This window comes from Haplochromis burtoni, unplaced genomic scaffold (assembly GCF_018398535.1).
Source record: "Haplochromis burtoni strain Fernald_Lab_line unplaced genomic scaffold, NCSU_Asbu1 Contig_204, whole genome shotgun sequence".
NCBI lineage: Eukaryota > Metazoa > Chordata > Actinopteri > Cichliformes > Cichlidae > Haplochromis > Haplochromis burtoni.
The window spans coordinates 523,632-543,373 of record NW_024582565.1 but is presented as its reverse complement, the minus strand read 5'-3'; the positions used below and the strand labels follow the sequence as shown (position 1 = coordinate 543,373).

The 19,742-nt window shown below is 40.5% G+C and overlaps 1 protein-coding gene across 1 annotated transcript in view; it reads right to left on the bottom strand.

The window, feature by feature from the left end:
* Positions 1-15,182: 15,182 nt before the first annotated feature.
* efna3b (ephrin-A3b) overlaps positions 15,183-19,742 on the bottom strand; it is a 67,657-nt gene continuing 63,097 nt past the window's right edge. Inside the window, exon 7 of the mRNA XM_005936079.2 lies at positions 15,183-18,834. Coding sequence (XP_005936141.1) covers positions 18,716-18,834 — 119 coding nt within the window. The 3' untranslated portion in view covers positions 15,183-18,715. The remainder of the gene's footprint in view (positions 18,835-19,742) is intronic.

Below are 19,742 nucleotides of genomic sequence, written 5' to 3'. Positions count from 1 at the left end.
ACACATGCACACGCATGTGCACACTGTCAGTGTCCCACTAGTTGTTATTTTTTCCCCCATTAATTCCTCTATTTGGGCCAAGCATTACTTTGCAAGTTGCAGCATGCTCACAGCTTCAGCCGTGCTCATCAGCTTGTGTGTGTGTGTGTGTGTGTGTGTGGGCCATGACGGCTCAGCTGTTTGCTTCAAAGTTGTTGGGCATTTGAGGGATAACAGTGGCGATGGCAGTCTTAGAGTAAAGAAAAAAATTATGTCTGCTTTTTATGCGGGACAACAAAAAAAAGCAGCTAGAGTCAAAATGAGGCAAGAGATTAAGTGGAAATCTAGGGACAAAACAGCAGCTAGACGACGCACCATATGGCTCATGGTCCATTAAGCAGCACTTCAGTCTAGCTGAATGCCACGGATTTTCAAAGACCAACTTAGTCAACCAACAAATAATAGCAGAGCTTTCCATTTTATTCCTCATTTCCACATAAATTACTTACACACAAGAGAATCGTTTTTTCTGTTCATTCATAAATTAAAGAGATAATTTAACTCCCAATTGAGTGTTTGAGTATTAAACAGTAACCCACACAGTCAAAAAGACATAGTGGAAAATGCACTAAAGGTGGGTCTTAGCTTAACTTAGCACGAAGACTGACAGTAAATAACTACAGTCACGTGAAAAAAAACAACTTAATCCTTACTGCTTCCGAAGGAATTTAAGAGGGTAAGAATGAGCCGTTATATTATACTTGGTTAATTGATCATCAGAAATTTATGTGTGTTTACATTTAAAATTCATAACAGTACAATTAGGAAAAGGACTGAACTAAAAGACTGACGTATGTTTATTGGAAAGGGTTGTTGGGAGAAAGCCACTCCTCTCTAAAAATAACGACTTTGGTTTCCAAGGTTGCATCTGAACAGACTTTTGAAACAAGGTCCTTCAAACAGTAGAGACAAAAGTGGAGCTTTCTGGCCATAATGCACAAGACCATATCTGTCCAAAACCAAATGCAACTCCTATACAACCATTAACACAAACACCTCACAGCAGTGCCGAGCACGGTGGTGCAGGTGTGATGATTTGTGCTTGTTTGAGCTTTTCATGAATGAATGCAACAAACTGAAGCAAAGGTGTAAAGAAGAGCGGTCCAAAATTCCTCCACAACAATGTGTGGCTGATAAAGTTATGCAGAAACTCATTACTTCAAGTTCTTGCTGCTAAAGGTGGTTCTGTTTGTGAAGTTTCAATTTATTTTGTATGTTTAGGTTGATTTTTAAATTGTGAACTATTCTTGTTCAACAGTGTCGGTTCTTAAACTAAACCATCAGACTACATATAACATTCAATCAACTCCACAATTATCTGCGTCACAGACACATGGAGCCTTTATGTTGGATTACATATAATTTTGTGGCTTTACATTTCTGGCTGAATAAGTTAAGAAAGTCTGAACATGCAGAACCTAAACAATAGATATGAATCCTCTTAAATGTATTCCATTAAACCCGAATGACCCCAAGCTGACCACAGGCGTTCTTTTCCAATGGGGAAATTAAAACCTTTTAAAAAACACATTTTTATGCATCTGTGAGTCTACAGAAGTAGAGGGTGTGACATTTAAAAAGTGCATTTAAGGTTTATGGCCACGTTTAATCTGTGACACTGCATGAGATGAGAAAGTATAATTGAGAAATATTTTTAATTTAATGCAATTTAAGAAAAATCTAGATGGAAATTGCCACATTTAAGCAAACAGCTTCGTGTTTGTTATACTCCTATTCTGATGAGCATCAGAGAATCATTTTCACCATCCCGACCTGACATTTGGGCTGTGAAGTAAACATATTTCTCTTTTCATGTGACATGGATAAATGGATGAATAATGGAACGGCAACCGTACCCTCTTCTGCAGGTGGTGTGATGGCACGTGTGTCACCGTGTGTGATAAATCCTTTTGGTCTGAAGACCTCACATGACAAACAACACAATATGTCCACCGTGATTGCAGCCTTAGGTTTGTGTTTATGTGTTGTGTTGTTGTTGTACAGAATTAGGTTAAAGTGTGCTCCGTACATCATATGCTCTCTAGACTTTGGCTAAAAATCAATCAACTGGCAGAAAAGAGACAAGATATGTATCATTTCAGAGATATTGACCACAGGTACAACAGTTTGTTCATGTTCACTCATGTGTGACATTTCGACATGAATCAGACAATGACAATGATTCGCCCAGGCTTGCCACATATGTCACAGACCACACGTCTCTATGTCACGTGTTCTTTGTTATACATGTGTATTGTTAGAATAGAATAGAATTCAACTTTATTGTCATTGCACATGCACAGGTACAGGGCAACGAAATACAGTTTGCATCCATCCAGAAGTGCTTTAGTGATATAGATATATTACAATATATATTAGCAATAATATAGATATGTGAGTATATTACAGAAATGGGTCTATTATGGTATGTTATAATGTACACGGTATGAAGTATATAAGTGAATATTCTATAACTATAAGTATGTACAGGCTGTAGTGAGTACAAGCTATGTACAGGATATAAATATGAAAAACTATACAGAATATGAAATAAATAACTTTACAGAATCTGAGATATACAGCTATACAGAAATGGGAACTATGCAAGTTGTAAACAGTTGTAAGGTTAAAAATTATCGTTAGTGTCTCATAGTTGAACTCTGTGTAGTGTTTCTTCTGTTTTGAAAAGCTTGAGGTGTGTGTTCATGAGTGACATGCTTTTTGAAACCATAGTACCGTGTTTCTGTTAAAAGGTAACTGTTACTCCTACACAAGCAGTCCCAGCGGAAGGAGATACATGAAGAGGATGTGGGACCTATGGAATATTCAACACGCAGTATCTACACTGACGAGGAAATAGAAGATGTGGAGGGTAAAGGTAGCAGCGGTTCCTGTGATAAAATGGAGCAAATAGGACAGCGACCTCCAAACTGGGCGAGTGGATCCAGCATCGGGCAGTTCCCAGGAACGACATCAGAGAAGAGCGCAGTCCTAGGAAGATACTTCGCAGGACCCTCAAACTCCAAGGCCTCTGGTAGAGGACAAGCGCTTTCTAATTAGCACACACCCACTCACATGACAATGAATGTATCTGGAGTAATTTGGGATTCGGTATCTTGCCCAGGAATGCTTTGACGCGTGGACTGAAGGAGCCAAGAGTCAAATAACTCACCTTCTACTACCTCAGTTACTGTTGTTGGTGTGGCCTTTTAGTTGGTGCCTTTTTCTCTCATCAAAAACGTTGCTGTATATATGCTGTATATCTACCAGGGTAAGTCCTTAGAGTATAAACAAATGTCGTGAAGGAGTTACAGTACTTGCATTGGATCACTGGCTTCAAAATAATAAAATAAAATTTTAAAAAAACTGAAAAAAAAAACAATGCATAGGTAGCACGCAGAGTAACGCGTTACTGTAATCTGATTACTTTTTTCGAGTAACGAGTAAAGTAAGGGATTACTATTGCAAAAACGGTAATTAGATTACCGTTACTTTCCCGTAGGAACACTGCGTTACTAAAACCGTGATTTCTTGCGAGAATGTCTCACGACAGTGACATAAGCGAGTGCACCGTTAGTGACAACAGCTGTGTGCAGATCAACAGTGGATCATATATCGATTGTGGGAGAGAGTATGAGGTGCAGCATTTAAAGCGTGGAAGTACTGATCTTACTTTGAGTTTGATTCCATAAAAAGTGACAAAAACATTAGTGTCCGTTGTGCGTGGGAAGAAAACTTCTTTTTACAGCGAAAAAAACCCCTAAACTTCCAAGCAAGCACCGAGTGCGCAACGACGTAATGGGAAACTCACAGCGAAAGTCGCGGATTCTTCAACTGACCGCGGCACACCTGCACCAGGGTAAACCTCCGCCTACCGCAGTGCTGCTTAATAGGTGAAAATAGAGCACCAGGACCGCTGAGTCTTTGACTTTATTTATTTTCTGCTGTGTTTTACTTGCATCTATTTGAAAGAGTGAGTGTAAACACAAAAAATATTTTATTTTATGTGCTGGAATGTGCAGAAAATAGGTTTAAATGTTAAACTAATTTATTCAACTCAGAGAATGTTGCATATAATTTAATTTTTGCTTGATGCATAAAGTTAAGATTAAAACTGATAAAACAAGTTAAAAAAAGAGATTTTTCCATTTGATTACATTTTGTATGATGGATTATGTAGAAAAAGTAGAATTGGGCTGAAAGATCTATCGCTTTATCACCTCTTCAGGTTGTAAATCGTGTTTTTAAAAAGTAACTAAGTAACTAAGTAATTAATTACTTTTGAAAATAAGTAATCAGTAAAGTAACGGGATTACTTTTTTGGGGAGGTAATCAGTAATTAGTTACTGATTACTTTTTTCAAGTAACTTGACCAACACTGGTAGCACGTTTACAGTAAGCCACTATTATGTGACTTCCTGCCTGCACACGTCATATAAACAGGTAGAACAATTGGTTGTCGTCATTAGCATTTCACACACTCCAAAATAAAGACTAAAGACTATCACTCCGGAAATCCTGGCTCAGATAATCTGGTGCTTACAGGATAAGAAAAGAGGACTTGGCGATTAAATCGCACAACTCCATTTCTCTGATTAATCAATTAGACCTAACTCCATTAAGTCTATCTGAGACATGGTCTCACAGTAAAATCTGTTCTAAGAAGTACAAACACTACGTCGCAACGTTGCTATCTCTCATAATGGTGCACTGACCTTGGAAACATTTCAAATACTTTATATACGCAATATGCTTTTCTAGTATCTTGATCTGACAAATCATAGCAGGATGTTTTCACTCTCCGGTCTCGGTGAGTCTTTCATCTCAAGTGTGCATTTAAATGTTTGCACAGTGTTAAAGTACATGTGTACTGATGTGTGTGCCAGACAGAGAGACAGAGTAAATATAACCATCCCATCTGTCGGGGCTGTGCAGGTGCTGTCTTAGAAGCAGAAGATTAGTGCTAAACTTGGAGAAGAGGGGGACTTGTGAGGAGGGGACAAGGGGCAAGTTAGGCGGTGACTAATGCCAAAGGCATAAATCTGGGGGAGACTGACAGCATCAGAGCAGCCGCTCAGAGGGAGGATGATTAAATGGAGAGACAGCAGAGCATGTGTGTGATGTGACGGGAGGGCCGCGCATGTTGCGCCCACACGAGAGATGAGGAACCGGGAGAAAGGAAAATGTACAGATAAGGAAGACAGGATGATAAAGAGAACTCGCACAATTCCTTATCTCATTAAGTCATTAAGTATGGTTGGACACATATATCCATACCCTAGTCAGGGTGATTAAGCAGTTGAAGCAAGAAAAAGCAAATCTCTTTGAGCATGAAAGTAAAATTGCTTTTAGTGAATGTGTGTATGTGAGTGTGTGAGTTTGTCCCCAGAGACTGGATTACTCCACGATTCACATCAAAACTGCTAGGTATTTCAGAGAAAAAAAGATTTTTTGCTTCATGAGAAATCCATGGAAATGTCCACAGTGATGAACAAAGTAAGGCTGTCTTTTCACCTCTGAGCTAAAATCCTGGGTATGCTGCTGAGTTTTCTAAGAAAAACTTAAAGTTGCATTCATCTAAATGTCCCTATTTTAGAACAGAACTTAGAAGCAAAATCCACAAATTATGTCCTCTGGTTATTCCTTTAGCGTCATGCTTTGTGAGATCAGATGATTAACTTAGCACTTTAAATGCAGAACAGAGAATTGGGCAGCTTTTGTCGCAAGAGATTCAAAGAGACACAAAAGTTAACATGAAAAGTTTTACAGTTTTTACAGACACATGCTGTTCACTAAATCTTCACAACAGACAGAAAAAAGAAAAGAGTTTTTCTATAAGGTTGGCAAAAAATAAGCCGTTTACAGAGATGCTAATGAGCTGCTCCAAGCTGTCCTTTCCAGTGTTTGTACAGCAGGGGTTACACTCATTATAATATATGAGTTTTCTTCTGTTTACTCAGAAGAACTCATTGTTGTTTCTCCAATAAGTAAATAGCACATGGCTACCTGTTAACAAGTGTCATGTTCCCACGTGTGTTTGTGGTTTCTGCTTCTTCTTTTTTTTTCTTAGGTTGTTTGGGATTCATAGTTTTATTTATTGGTCTGTGTATATAGATATATTTAAATCTTCAGTCTTACAAGCCTTTAGTGGAATCTTTAGTTCTTGTGTCAGCTGCCCAGTTAAGTTCATTCATGCGTCTGTTTCCCCATTCAATCATGGTTCTCACTTCCTGTTTTATTTTGATAGTTTTGTTTCTAGTGCCTTGTGTCCAATTTTACTTCCTCCCTCCTGTCTCATTGTCCGTGATTATTGTCACTTGCGTGTCCTGCTCTGTTCACTTCTCCTAACTGGCCTCATGTGTATAAAAGGTGCTATCTCAGTCTCAGTCTTGGTCTCAGCATCTTTTAATGTCTTCTGCATGTCTCACTCAGTTTTGATTTTTTTTTTTTATACTTTCGGTGGACTTTATATCTTAGACCTTTCATCATCTGAAATAAAGGCTCGTCTTTTGTTCCTTTAGTTGGTTTTTTTGATCTGCGTTTGGGTTCAGATCTCATGCTTTGTGACAGCCTGACTCTGCCATCAATGTTAAATGGTCAAATGAAATGTAAATCACATGCAGTGTTTCACAAACAAATGTGCTGATTTAATGTGTGAGAGAAAAGCAGAAATTGCAATAAATGAATAAATAATCATACTAATTCAAGTCATATAAGACAGGTTAAATGATCAGCATCAGTAATCAGGGATAAAACTGCATCTCTCAAATGGGTCAAAGAGTTGCTTAACATTAGAATCAAAACTATAAAATTCAGAATGGAAACTGTGTAAGGAGGTTTGAGACCTTAAATACATGTCATTATCCTGAAATTTAAAACAAACAACAACGAAAAACCGAGAAAAAACTTTTTGAATTTTTGTTAATATGTAGGAGAATTTACCTGAGGTGTGTCGCTTGATCACCCACACCCAGGTTTAAACACCATGTAGGCGTTATGATTAAAAAGGTGGGTGAGACGGCTTTGTGAATTTGGCTGCAGGTTCCACCGCATTCAGTGACTCAGCTAGCTTTCACCTTCTGGGCTGGTTCTGGAAAGATGCTGCATCATTAAGCACACACACACACACACACACACATAGACACACATACACAGACACATCATATGCATCAGCACCAAACAACATGTAATCCAGTACATCTTGACGCGATCACCCTTATGTCCAGTCAGAGCCCTGACTGAAACACATTAAATACTGAATTAACATGCAGGCAGAAAGGCGAGGGTCAGGTTATTCAAACAGGAACCATAAGGCAGAGTAGGAGGGCTTCCCTTGTGGCTGCATCAGTCACAGGACTCATCAGCACACAGACGTGCCTTAGGGGACATGGAAAGTTGGTGTGTCTCAACAGGGGGATCGTCTGTTTCATATATGCTCTAGTCATTTCTGTGGGTTGAAGGAAGGTCTGGCTAAAACCACGTCTTAAAGTAAAAGCACATTCCAGCACCTTGGCCAACAGTTCTGATAACAGTGTAATGACTAAAGTTATTTTTAAGCTCAGAAAGCCACAAAGAATAAACTGAGTGAGTAAACATGAATGGACCTTGCATTTTCTGATTGACTACTCGGCGCCCTGTTCCAACACTGGTTCAAACACTGCACTGCTCAGTGTAATTATGTAGCTTTAATACTCTATTGGCATTTTTCCATTTTTAGCTTGAAATACTGCCTGGTCAATTCATTAGGTACACCTTGCTAGTACCACGTTGGACCCATTCTTGCCTTCAGAACTCCCTTAAGTCTTAATGGCACCGATTCAACAAGGTGCTGGAAACATTGCTCTGAGATTTTGGTCCATATTAACATGAAAGCATGACACAGTTGCTGCAGATTTGTCAGCTGCACATTCATGATATGAATTTGTTGTTCCAGTGCATCTAAATGTGCTCTATGGGACTGACTTCTAGTGACTGTGAAGATCATTTGAATTCAGTGAGCTTACTGTTATGTTCAAGAGACACGTCTGAGATGCTTCTGGAAGTATTCTTCAGAAGATGGGCACACTCTCTTCATAAAGGGATGTGCCTGCTAAGTAGCAGCAGCAATACACAGTTAGGCTGCAGTGTTTACATGATGCTCAGTTGGTGCTAAACAGTATCACCCACTCTATTACACCATTAGACCACCAGCATCTGCCCAAACCGTTGATATAGGGCAGGATGGATCCAATAATTTAAAAAAGCATTACAATAAAAACACAGAGCTTTTTAAAAGTGTCATGGCAGCATCTAAATTTTTAGCAAACTAACAAATACTAAAATTAATTATTTCCTCTTTATTTTTTATTTTTTAGTAACTAAATAGTTGTGATATGGTTATGTGGGAAAATCCCAGTAGATCAGCAGTTTCTGAAACACAGACCAGCTCATCTGGCACGAACAACCATACCACGTTCAAAGTCTCTTAAATCACTTTTCTTTCTCATTCTGAACTTCAGCAGCTCTTCTCGCTCTTGTCTACATACCTAAATGCACCGAGTTGCTGCCACGAAACTGGCTGATTAGATATTTGTGTTAATGAGCAGATGAACAGGTTTACCTAATGAGGTGAGTGTGTAGTGGTTGCTTTACCCCCTCATAGCTTTTTGGTGTTGTGCTTGTTAAGAATACATTAGCTAAGATAAGGATAAGAGTTTTAAAAACAGGAGCCGGTGTTTTGTATTTGCATTAAAATTGAAAACAGCTTTATTGTAAGACAAGACCTGAGGTTAGCCATGCAGCACAGACTTTTCAGCTTAATTGTAGTGTCAGAGGTTTTCACTGCAGAGCAAAAAACATGGGTAGAACTAGCCTATCGTAAACAGCTTCATATTTACAAGCTTGGCCATGCATAACGTTGGTTTCTCTATAAAACAAACACAATCAGAGAAAGTCGGGGTTATTTTCTCTCGCTCTCTTCAGCCTGACTCATTGTGATAAATGAATGCAGAAAGAAAAGCTGCTTTCAAGTCTTTGGCTGGAAGACCTTGAGTTTACACAGTCATTTGCTGAATCCTTGGATGAGCAGTCCTTGAATAATTTTTCACTGCGCAATATGTTATAGTACGAGTACTAAGACGCAGTCATATTGATTTTAACCTTTACAAAGCCACAGCAAAGCCTTCCCCATGAACTCACCTATTGTGACGTGTGCAAAATTAAACGGTTATATCATAACAGTGACATAAATTTGTGCGATTAATCCAGCAGCTCTAGTTACACAATGTCCATTGTGGTTGTAATGGATTTATGTATTGAGGTAAAGGATTACAAGTCAGGGGCATTAGGGAGCAGTGCCTCTGCTCGCCAAAGCTGCGACTGAACAGCATCATCAAGTGGTCAGAACTCGGTGCTGCAGCATGGATGTGTAAGCGCTCCCTTCGTTATGACAAGCATGAAGTATGAGAAGAGTCACAGTTGTGTTTGCGTGAGGAGTGGCTGTTTAATTCAATATATTTTTCTATTTTTAATACTTGGAAGTTTGGAGCGTTTGCTTTTTTGTGCAAAACTGAGATATGGCTGCGTCATCTTTAAAATGAAGATATGTGAACAGAAAGACTTGACATCCGTGAGCATGACGAAGAACAAGAGCCTGATGTGAATAAAGACTGGGGTCAAAGGACCATCACACACTCTGAACTGTGTGCTCCTTGAAAAAGCAGACTTCATTCTGGCAGAAAATGATTTGTTGAATGGTGTCAGTCATAGTAGTCATCCCTCAAGCCTACTTCTCAAATGCTACTGGAAATCTGAATCACAGACTGCATCCTTTCCCAGAAGGCTGATGATGTGTCTGCTTCCAGATGGAAATGATGAGCACATTAGATCAGGAGGATGGACAGCTGCTCGTTTTCTTGTGATTTCAATAATAATAAAGAAAGCAATCAAACCGCTTCTTCTTATCTTGGTTACAGATCTGCCCAGGTAGCATAGGAGTGTCTGATTGATTGTATTTCCTTTCAGATAATTATTTTTATACTAAACATTGTTGAGCCCTTCTGCAGCTCCTACTGGCCTTGCAGTGGAAGTGCAGAAATCTTAGAGTGGTGCGTGAGCTATATTACCTAAATGCCTAAAGTGCCTGTGGTAGCCTGGAATATCCAACACTCTACATCATCATACTATCCTGTTTTTCTTTTTAAGATTCATTTTTTTTGTTTGTTTGTTTGTTTTGGGTTTTTTGTTTTAGCTTTTTGTTGACTGGAATTATGTGAGAGAAAGCAGGCAGACTGGATTATATATAACCGTAGAGTTTTCACAGCACCTGAAGTATTTGAAATAAAACCCTGTTCTTGTAGACATAGTTGCTACTCTCTGTTTTGTGTTGCAGAGTGGATCTTGGCCAGCAATAGCAGCCAAGCTAAAAGGTATCTGGTACCAAGATGTTAACAACAGATCTTTTAAATCCTGTAAGTTGTGAGGTGGGACCCCCATGGGGAATTTGGAGGCCAAGTCAACACCTTAAACTCGTTGTTGTGCTCCTCAAACCATTTCTAAACTATTTTTGCTTTGTGGCAGGGCACATTATCCTGCTGAAAGAGGCCACATGCATCAGGCAATACCGTTTCCATGAATGAGTGTACGTGGTCTGCAATAATGTAGATGATGTGTGTCAAAGTAACATCCACAGGGATGGCAGAAACCAAGGTTTCTTAGATCACTAGCCAAGGCATCACACTGCCTCCCCTGTCTTGCCTTTTTCCTACAGGGAGTGCAGAATTATTAGGCAAATGAGTATTTTGTCCACATCATCCTCTTCATGCATGTTGTCTTACTCCAAGCTGTATAGGCTCGAAAGCCTACTACCAATTAAGCATATTAGGTGATGTGCATCTCTGTAATGAGAAGGGGTGTGGTCTAATGACATCAACACCCTATATCAGGTGTGCATAATTATTAGGCAACGTCCTTTCCTTTGGCAAAATGGGTCAAAAGAAGGACTTGACAGGCTCAGAAAAGTCAAAAATAGTGAGATATCTTGCAGAGGGATGCAGCAGTCTCAAAATTGCAAAGCTTCTGAAGCGTGATCATCGAACAATCAAGCGTTTCATTCAAAATAGTCAACAGGGTTGCAAGAAGCGTGTGGAAAAACCAAGGCGCAAAATAACTGCCCATGAACTGAGAAAAGTCAAGCGTGCAGCTGCCAAGATGCCACTTGCCACCAGTTTGGCCATATTTCAGAGCTGCAACATCACTGGAGTGCCCAAAAGCACAAGGTGTGCAATACTCAGAGACATGGCCAAGGTAAGAAAGGCTGAAAGACGACCACCACTGAACAAGACACACAAGCTGAAACGTCAAGACTGGGCCAAGAAATATCTCAAGACTGGTTTTTCTAAGGTTTTATGGACTGATGAAATGAGAGTGAGTCTTGATGGGCCAGATGGATGGGCCCGTGGCTGGATTGGTAAAGGGCAGAGAGCTCCAGTCCGACTCAGACGCCAGCAAGGTGGAGGTGGAGTACTGGTTTGGGCTGGTATCATCAAAGATGAGCTTGTGGGGCCTTTTCGGGTTGAGGATGGAGTCAAGCTCAACTCCCAGTCCTACTGCCAGTTTCTGGAAGACACCTTCTTCAAGCAGTGGTACAGGAAGAAGTCTGCATCCTTCAAGAAAAACATGATTTTCATGCAGGACAATGCTCCATCACACGCGTCCAAGTACTCCACAGCGTGGCTGGCAAGAAAGGGTATAAAAGAAGAAAAACTAATGACATGGCCCCTTGTTCACCTGATCTGAACCCCATTGAGAACCTGTGGTCCATCATCAAATGTGAGATTTACAAGGAGGGAAAACAGTACACCTCTCTGAACAGTGTCTGGGAGGCTGTGGTTGCTGCTGCACGCAATGTTGATGGTGAACAGATCAAAACACTGACAGAATCCATGGATGGCAGGCTTTTGAGTGTCCTTGCAAAGAAAGGTGGCTATATTGGTCGCTGATTTGTTTTTGTTTTGTTTTTGAATGTCAGAAATGTATATTTGTGAATGTGGAGATGTTATATTGGTTTCACTGGTAAAAATAAATAATTGAAATGGGTATATATTTGTTTTTTGTTAAGTTGCCTAATAATTATGCACAGTAATAGTCACCTGCACACACAGATATCCCCCTAAAATAGCTAAAACTAAAAACAAACTAAAAACTACTTCCAAAAACATTCAGCTTTGATATTAATGAGTTTTTTGGGTTCATTGAGAACATGGTTGTTGTTCAATAATAAAATTATTCCTCAAAAATACAACTTGCCTAATAATTCTGCACTCCCTGTATGTTGCATTGTGGTGCCAGGTGTTCCCCAGGTAAGCGATGCACACGCACCCATGTAAAAGATGTGATTCATCAGACCAGCCCACCTTCTTCCATTGCCTCATGGTCCAGTCATGATGCTCACATGTCCATTGTTGGCGCTTTCAGTGTTGCACAGGGGTTAGCATGGCTACCCTCACTGCTCTGCATAAGCAACACACTGTGATGCACTGTATATTGTAACACCTTTCTATGAGAACCAGTATGAACGTTTCTGGCAGTTTTAACTATAGTAGCTCACCTGTTGGATAAGACCTCAGAGGCCGGCCTTTACCCCCTTGCATCAATGAGTCGGACGCCGATGACGCTGTTTCACCATTGTTCACTTGTGATAGATACTGACCATAGCAGGCGAGGGACAGCCCACAAGAGCTGCAGTTTGGGAAATGCTCTGACTCTGTTGTCCAGCCATTAAATTTTGTCAAACTCACTTAAATTCTTACACTTGCCAATTTTTCCTGCTTCTAACACATCAACTTTAAGGACAAAATCTTCACTTGCTCCATGATGCATCCCACCCACCAACACGTGCCATGATGAAAAGATAATCAGTGTTATTTACTTTACCTGTCAGTGGTTATAATGTCATACCGGATTGGTGTACAGTCATGTGAAAGTCATTAGAAAAGTTCCACAGGTCTCTGAAGTCCTGTGGAAAACTAAGAACACCCTATGATTCAATAGCTTATAGAACCACCTTTAGCAGCAATGACTTGAAGGACTTGTTTTCTCTATGAGTTTATCGGTTTCTCACGTCATGGTGTAGGAATTTTGTCCGTCTTTTCTTTACATTGTTGCTTCAGTTAATTTGCACGCACACCTCTCTTTGAGTCCTGCCACAGCATTTCAATCAGGTTGAAGTCTGGACTTTGACTAGACCATTGCACCATCTTGATTCTTTTCTTTTTCAGCCATTCTGTTGTGAATTTGCTGCTGTGCTTGGGGTCATTGTCCTAATGCATGACACAATTTCAGCCAAGCTTTAGCTGTTAGACAGATGGCCTCACATTTGACTCTAGAATACTTTGGCATACAGTACGGTTCATGGTCGACTTAATGACTGTAAGATGCCCAGGTCCTGTGCCTGCACGACAAGCCCTCCACCACCAATCCCGTGCTTAACAGTTAGTATGATGTGTTTGTGCTGATATGTGTGTGGATTTCTCTAAACTAGTCATTATGGCGAAACATCTTAGAAGTCCTGTGGTTTGTTCAGATACAGCTTTCAAAACCAAAGACGTGTTGACATGTTCTTTTAGAAAGAAGAGGCTTTCTCACAGCAAAACTTCCAAACAAGCCACACCTGTTCAGTTCTTTTCTAACTGTACTGTCATGAACTTAATCAGGTAACATGCTGGCTGAGCCTTGTTGTGTCTGAGATGTAGCTCTTGAATTTAAACAAAACATCTCTTGAACATTGCAGTCTGATCTTGTGGTAAATTTGAGAGGACATCCACTGTTGGGAAGATTGTGGCATTATGTGTCATGGTTCTCAAGATCTGGAGAGGTCGTGGTGTGTGTATTTTTTGTCTTAACCTCTCCCACCAGGGCGGAACTGGACCTTGGTTCCCCGCCTCTGAACCCACCCTGAACACACACCTGTGGCTCATTCACACTGATCCTGGCAGACTACTTAAGATGGCAAGAGAGGCTGCTTCCTCGCTGGATCGTCACATTACCAAGTGTCAGTGTAGCGTTGCCTATGAAAGTGTTCCTTTGATCCCCTAGAGTTTCCTCCTGACTTTGTTTTTTCCTCTGTGTACAGGCCTTCTAGACTCCCTGCCCGTCTTCCCTGCCGTCTGGATTTCTGTGGATGTGTGTGAGTGAGCGTGAGCTTCTTAGTGTGGACATTTTTGAGTTACGGATCAAGTGGAAGAAGAGCGTGTGTGTACCCCCGTCTTGGACCTTCCCTTCGGACCCCGCCCTACTCCCTGGAGCCCCGTGTTATCTGTTCCACTGTATATATGTATATATTCTCACTTGGTGTCACATTGCAAATAAACCCTCACCTTCTCTCTAAACTTCAGAGTCCTGCGAGTGAGTCCTCTGCCTACTAATCTGTGACATTATGTTAAGAACCCCCTGAATGCTCCAGCCCTGCAAATTGCCAAAACTTGCTAATCATCACTTAAGTGCATTTGATTATACTTAGCTTTAGGACTGCATATAGTCCTTTGAGCAGTGTCCTTTTCAAATGACTGTAAATATCCACACTTTGACTTTCTGTATAATCTCATCTTTCTAAATGTCTAACTCTGCATTTCACATCTCCATCTCCTTCTATACCGCAACTCTATCTGTTTATCTCAACCCTTGTGCTGTCCTGTCACTCAGTGGTGAATACGTTACCTCTACCTATACGACAGAAACCTGTTGCATAACATCACAGCCTTTAAGCTTGGCTGCACTCTGACATCAGGAGCAGCATTATCCCTCCATCAGCCGGTCCAGACGTACAGGTACACACTGCTGCCCTGTCCCATTGTCATTCAAATGTTGGGTTGGTGATTGAAGTGCTTATCTCTCCTAATCGGAGTGTGTAAAGGTATTACTGCAGAGGGAGAGCCTTGCCACACCAACTTTGATATGGAAAATCACATCTGTGAGCTCCCAAACAACATTATCTACAGAGAACTGAGTATACCAGGTAAAACCTTTTTTCTGCAACCCCTCCATCTGTTGTCTTGGATTAGCTCCATGCTTATTTTGTTTTTTTTAGATCCTCAAAGACTTAGAGAGCAGGGAGGCTGAGGGAGATTAACAGGGGGAAGCAAATAAAGAGGCGAACACACGTCTTGTTAAAAGTAACATTTGTAAGCTTATTATTTTGTTATCATGATCATTGTTATAACCTCTGTTATGGTTCGTTCAGTTTACAGTTTATTTTCAAGTTCATTTAAAGTCATTCCAGTCGAAGGTAAACATGATTGTAATTGTTGTTTCCAACACTAGTAAATGCTTTTATTGTTTTGCCAGACAACAATCAGTCACATTTTCTCATTCATACGCACACATGGAAAGATCAGAAACAAAGAGTCTGTCGCTCGCTCACTCACTCGCTCTCTCTCAATAATTTGCACACACGAACGCACCCATGAACACACATACATGTTTTCTCGCCCGCGTGTCTGAGTTCTTAAGTGCAACTTCTTGAAGAGTGATTTAACCTTTCAAACTCTTCAATTCTCCCATTGGACACCCGAACCCAAACCTTTCCTCCTTCACCCTCCCACCATGAGCTATATGTACACCTGGGGCTGGATCACACATGGTCTTTTAATTGTTTGTTTATTTCCACAGGCACAATCTCTTGTCAGGGTGACATTTCATTAGACTTACTTGCATTCTTTTCAGTTTTTCTTACTAGACATATTGATCATTTTAACCCATTTAGGTCTCCAAAAAGGCCAAAATAGGTAAAAATTACACCTTTAAAAAGGTTCAAAATATATCTCTGCCTCAGTGAAACATATGCTATCTATATACAATTAATAGCAAACAGACATAGTTTATTTTAAAAGGTTATCACTTTAGTACTTCCCTTTTATAAATCTGGGATTTCTTTAAGATAAAAGCACATGGCCAAAATGAAAACGAGAACAGCTAAAACAGATAACAAATACCAACTTTCTGTCCACACTATAAAATCCTCAACTCAAAAATACTTGATCTTACAATTCCCATGATGCAACTCTGTAACTCCTCTCAGAAGTCATGTCTTGTACAAGCCTATATTTTTCAAATGTCATGGCCCTTACTGATTAAACAAGACATCTATTTAAAATTTCAAGGCTAAAGTTCAGCTTAGTTTACTTATCCGTTTAACTTTTCTAAAGGTTAAAGTTATCATAATTAGGCATGTGGACTGCCAGGAAGCTGTAGCCAGTAGTTCTCTGTTAAGCCACTGAACTGTACCTCTTTCCTGTGCTTGCAGTGTTGGCAAAAGGCTAAAATAATGGCTTCAAAACTGGACTTCACAAACCAATATGTGATGTCACTGTTGCTGTGCCCGTCTTTTATTTACAGTCTATACCCCAGAGCCAGAGATTACATTAAAAACGTTCTCACGAGTTCACTAATGCTCCTAATTATCTCCTAACTCATGTATATAGTCACCGGAGCGTCTTTTAAAGGAAATAAAGCGACGCGCCAGTGTTGTTGTTAAAAACATAGTATGCAGCATGACTTTACCTTAAAGTTGAACGAGTTGAAGAGAATCACAGAGTGCAGCCCAGGTTTACATAAAGCTTAACCCAACCCAATTTTCAAACTTTTAAAACCCGTCTTCCCATCTCAACATAAGCAGTTATGTACCACAGCAAACTCAAGAAAACTGAAAATTAAAAAAAGAAAGGAAAGGAAAACAACCGCAAAGAAAACTGAGCTTCAAGTTTGTAAAAATGCTTACATCACATTTCACCTTGTCAGATTTCAATACATTAGAATTCCATTCTGTTCTGTTGTGACATTTACACGAGTACTTGAACGCCTCACGTACCGGTGGGCGAGCCGCGTGGCGTCAGTCCTTATCGACTAACGGCCAGCTCACAGTCCATCGTCATCATCCTCTTTATTATCATTATAATCAACATCACCTTCATCATTGTTATCAGCTACTATGGTAAGCCATGCCCTACTAGAGTCCATCCGTTGGCAGGGTAGGGTAACCATGGTGAATAAGGTGCTAGTTGCTATGGAAACGCTATTCTGAAGCAACCAACTGGTACATTTGTTTGAGTTTTGGACTGCTGTACCTCCCCACCAAAGCACTTGGTTTGTATGTATAACTTGCTGCTTTAGTCGTGTTTTGATTTTTTTTATTTTTTTTTTTGCGTTTTCATACTTATAAGATGTACAGTATGTAGATGTATGTATATTTTTAGGCTGTTAGTACCTTTTAAAATAGTCTCTCTCTCTCGCTCTCAAACACAGACAAACAGCACACTCGAGATGGTTTTGTTTTTTCCCCACTCGGGCACGCATAAAACACACTCAAACAGAAACGCAAAAGTGTGGCAACTGACATATGGGCGTAAAGAGGACAGGGTTGGTAGAGCAGGCCGCTAAACCAACATGGCTTGGACAGGACCTATTTATTGATGCTCGTGTGAGTGACTGCTCCTCCTCTCTCGTCCCCTCCTCCGGGTTCCCCTTCCTCTCCTCTGAACAGCTTGCAGTCGCTTGTGAGGAGCGTAGTATTGCTGAGTGTATCCATGGCTGCTCGATGGCCATCGTGTGCTTCATTAACCTCGGAGCTGGCAGAGGACGAACTGAGTACTTCAAGGAAAAGACAGAAAAGTAGCACAGCAACTTCTAACGTCCACAAACCCTTGCACTGTCTGTCAATGCCACATATTCAGGTTCCTTTCCCCCTCTTCTATCTTTTCCTCAAAATGGTGAGTCGACATTTAAATGCTTTGTATTTTCCCATGACCCCTTTCTGTCCTTTTGCCTTCTGAGCGCTGATGGTGAACACAGAATGACACAGCATAGTGGAAATGGCAACTGAAACACTGGTGGTCTGGAGTCCCAGGGTCTATCTGTGTATGAACTACCGGCTACTTTGACTACATGGGGCCAACATAGTTCATCAGCTGGCTCCATTTTTTTTTTCCTCTGTGTGCTGGGAAAAGCTCCCAGCATCAAGATAAACAACAACAAGAACAACAAAAAGGCAATTTCAGTTCAGTACTGCTGAAATCTATATGAATCAGTTCATTTCAGTTCTATTTGTTGCAAGAAACTATGGCAACTAGACTTAAGGATTCTTACAGCCAATCAGATCCAAGGGAAAGTCTTCAAATAGGTTTCAGTTTGGTGGTTGGATTTCATCTTTTTATTAGGATTTGAGCTCCACCTCACCTGTGGAATAAATGCTTTGTGTGGTGTGCAGGATTCAACAAGCTCAACATTTGGCCTGCTCATGCACACACACACACACACACATTCACACACACGCACACAGAAACAGAAAAACACACACTCACAAACAGTCTACCCCCACCTGCACCTGTGGGCACAGGCTGACTTTAATGCCAGATATGGTTCAGTCTGTGTCACCAAGTGTCTGAAGGTGCCTGTACTCTGCCAAAACCACACTCCCTCAAACACACAGCTGTACACACACAGACACACACATGCACGCACGCACACAAATGACACACGCACTCCCTCCCCACACACACACATTGTGATTCTTCCAAACTCTAATTTCAAAGTCTTGCTCCTCTTGCTTTCTGCACTATTTGCCTCTCCTCTCCTATCCTCTCCTCTGATATTGTACACCTTCCCAAGGCTAGTTGGCATGGTGACGCTAATGGGATGGCCGTTGCTAGGAGATGCAGAGAGCGGCCAAAAAGAGCATCGTCACGGTGAGAAGAAGGCGATCCCTGGATGGGCTGCTTCCACTGACGCTCTTCTCCAGCTTGGGAATAACAGGATTAAATTCAGCTTGAAAAATAAAAGAGAATGAGAAACTATTAGAACGCAACAACAACAGGAGAGAGACAGAGAGATCTTAATTATAATCATGTCAGATGAGAATTTTTCTGTACTTTTAATCCAAGGTTTTATTATTTGGTCATTCAGATGCCGTCTTTAACATCGGCAGCGCTCCTTATATTAGCTGCAAAATTTCTATGTCTGATCTTAGACCATGTTAAGGACAGTTTTTTCCAACTTTCCGATGTATCACCACTATAACCACATGCCACTTTATTAGGTACAAATGTTCAGCAATTTGTTCATGCAAATATCTAATCTAATAATAATATCTAATCAACCAATCACATGACAACAATTCAAATGCATTTAGGAACATTAGACATGGTCAAGTAGTATTAGGTAGTTTCTTTGTACATTTTGGGCTCCTTAACATCAAATGAGCATCATTTAAACACCACAGCGATCCTAAACATTGCTGCTGGCCTGACAATCCCTTTATGACCACACTGTACATATCTTCTGATGGCTGCTTCCAACAGGATAATATGCCACGTCAGAGAGATCAAATCATCTCAAACTGGTTTAATGAACATGAAAATGAGTTTATTGTACTCAAAGGACCCCAAAATCACAACCTGAAATCCATCTCAATACAGTAGAGCCCCTTTGAGATGTGGTGGAACAGGAGATTCGCATCATGAATAAATGTCAGTGCCTTGTTAAATAGATGCTCTCTAGGCAAAAGAGGTTCAACCCAGTAATACCAAGTGGCTGGAGTACACAATAATACACTAAAATAACAGATAATATAAAATATTAGCAAGAGCCTCTACTAATTGAGACTTCAGCTAAACTTCGGGGTACAAAATTTAGGCACTTTTTCCCCCTCAGGTGGCGTGGCTGGGATGTGTTAT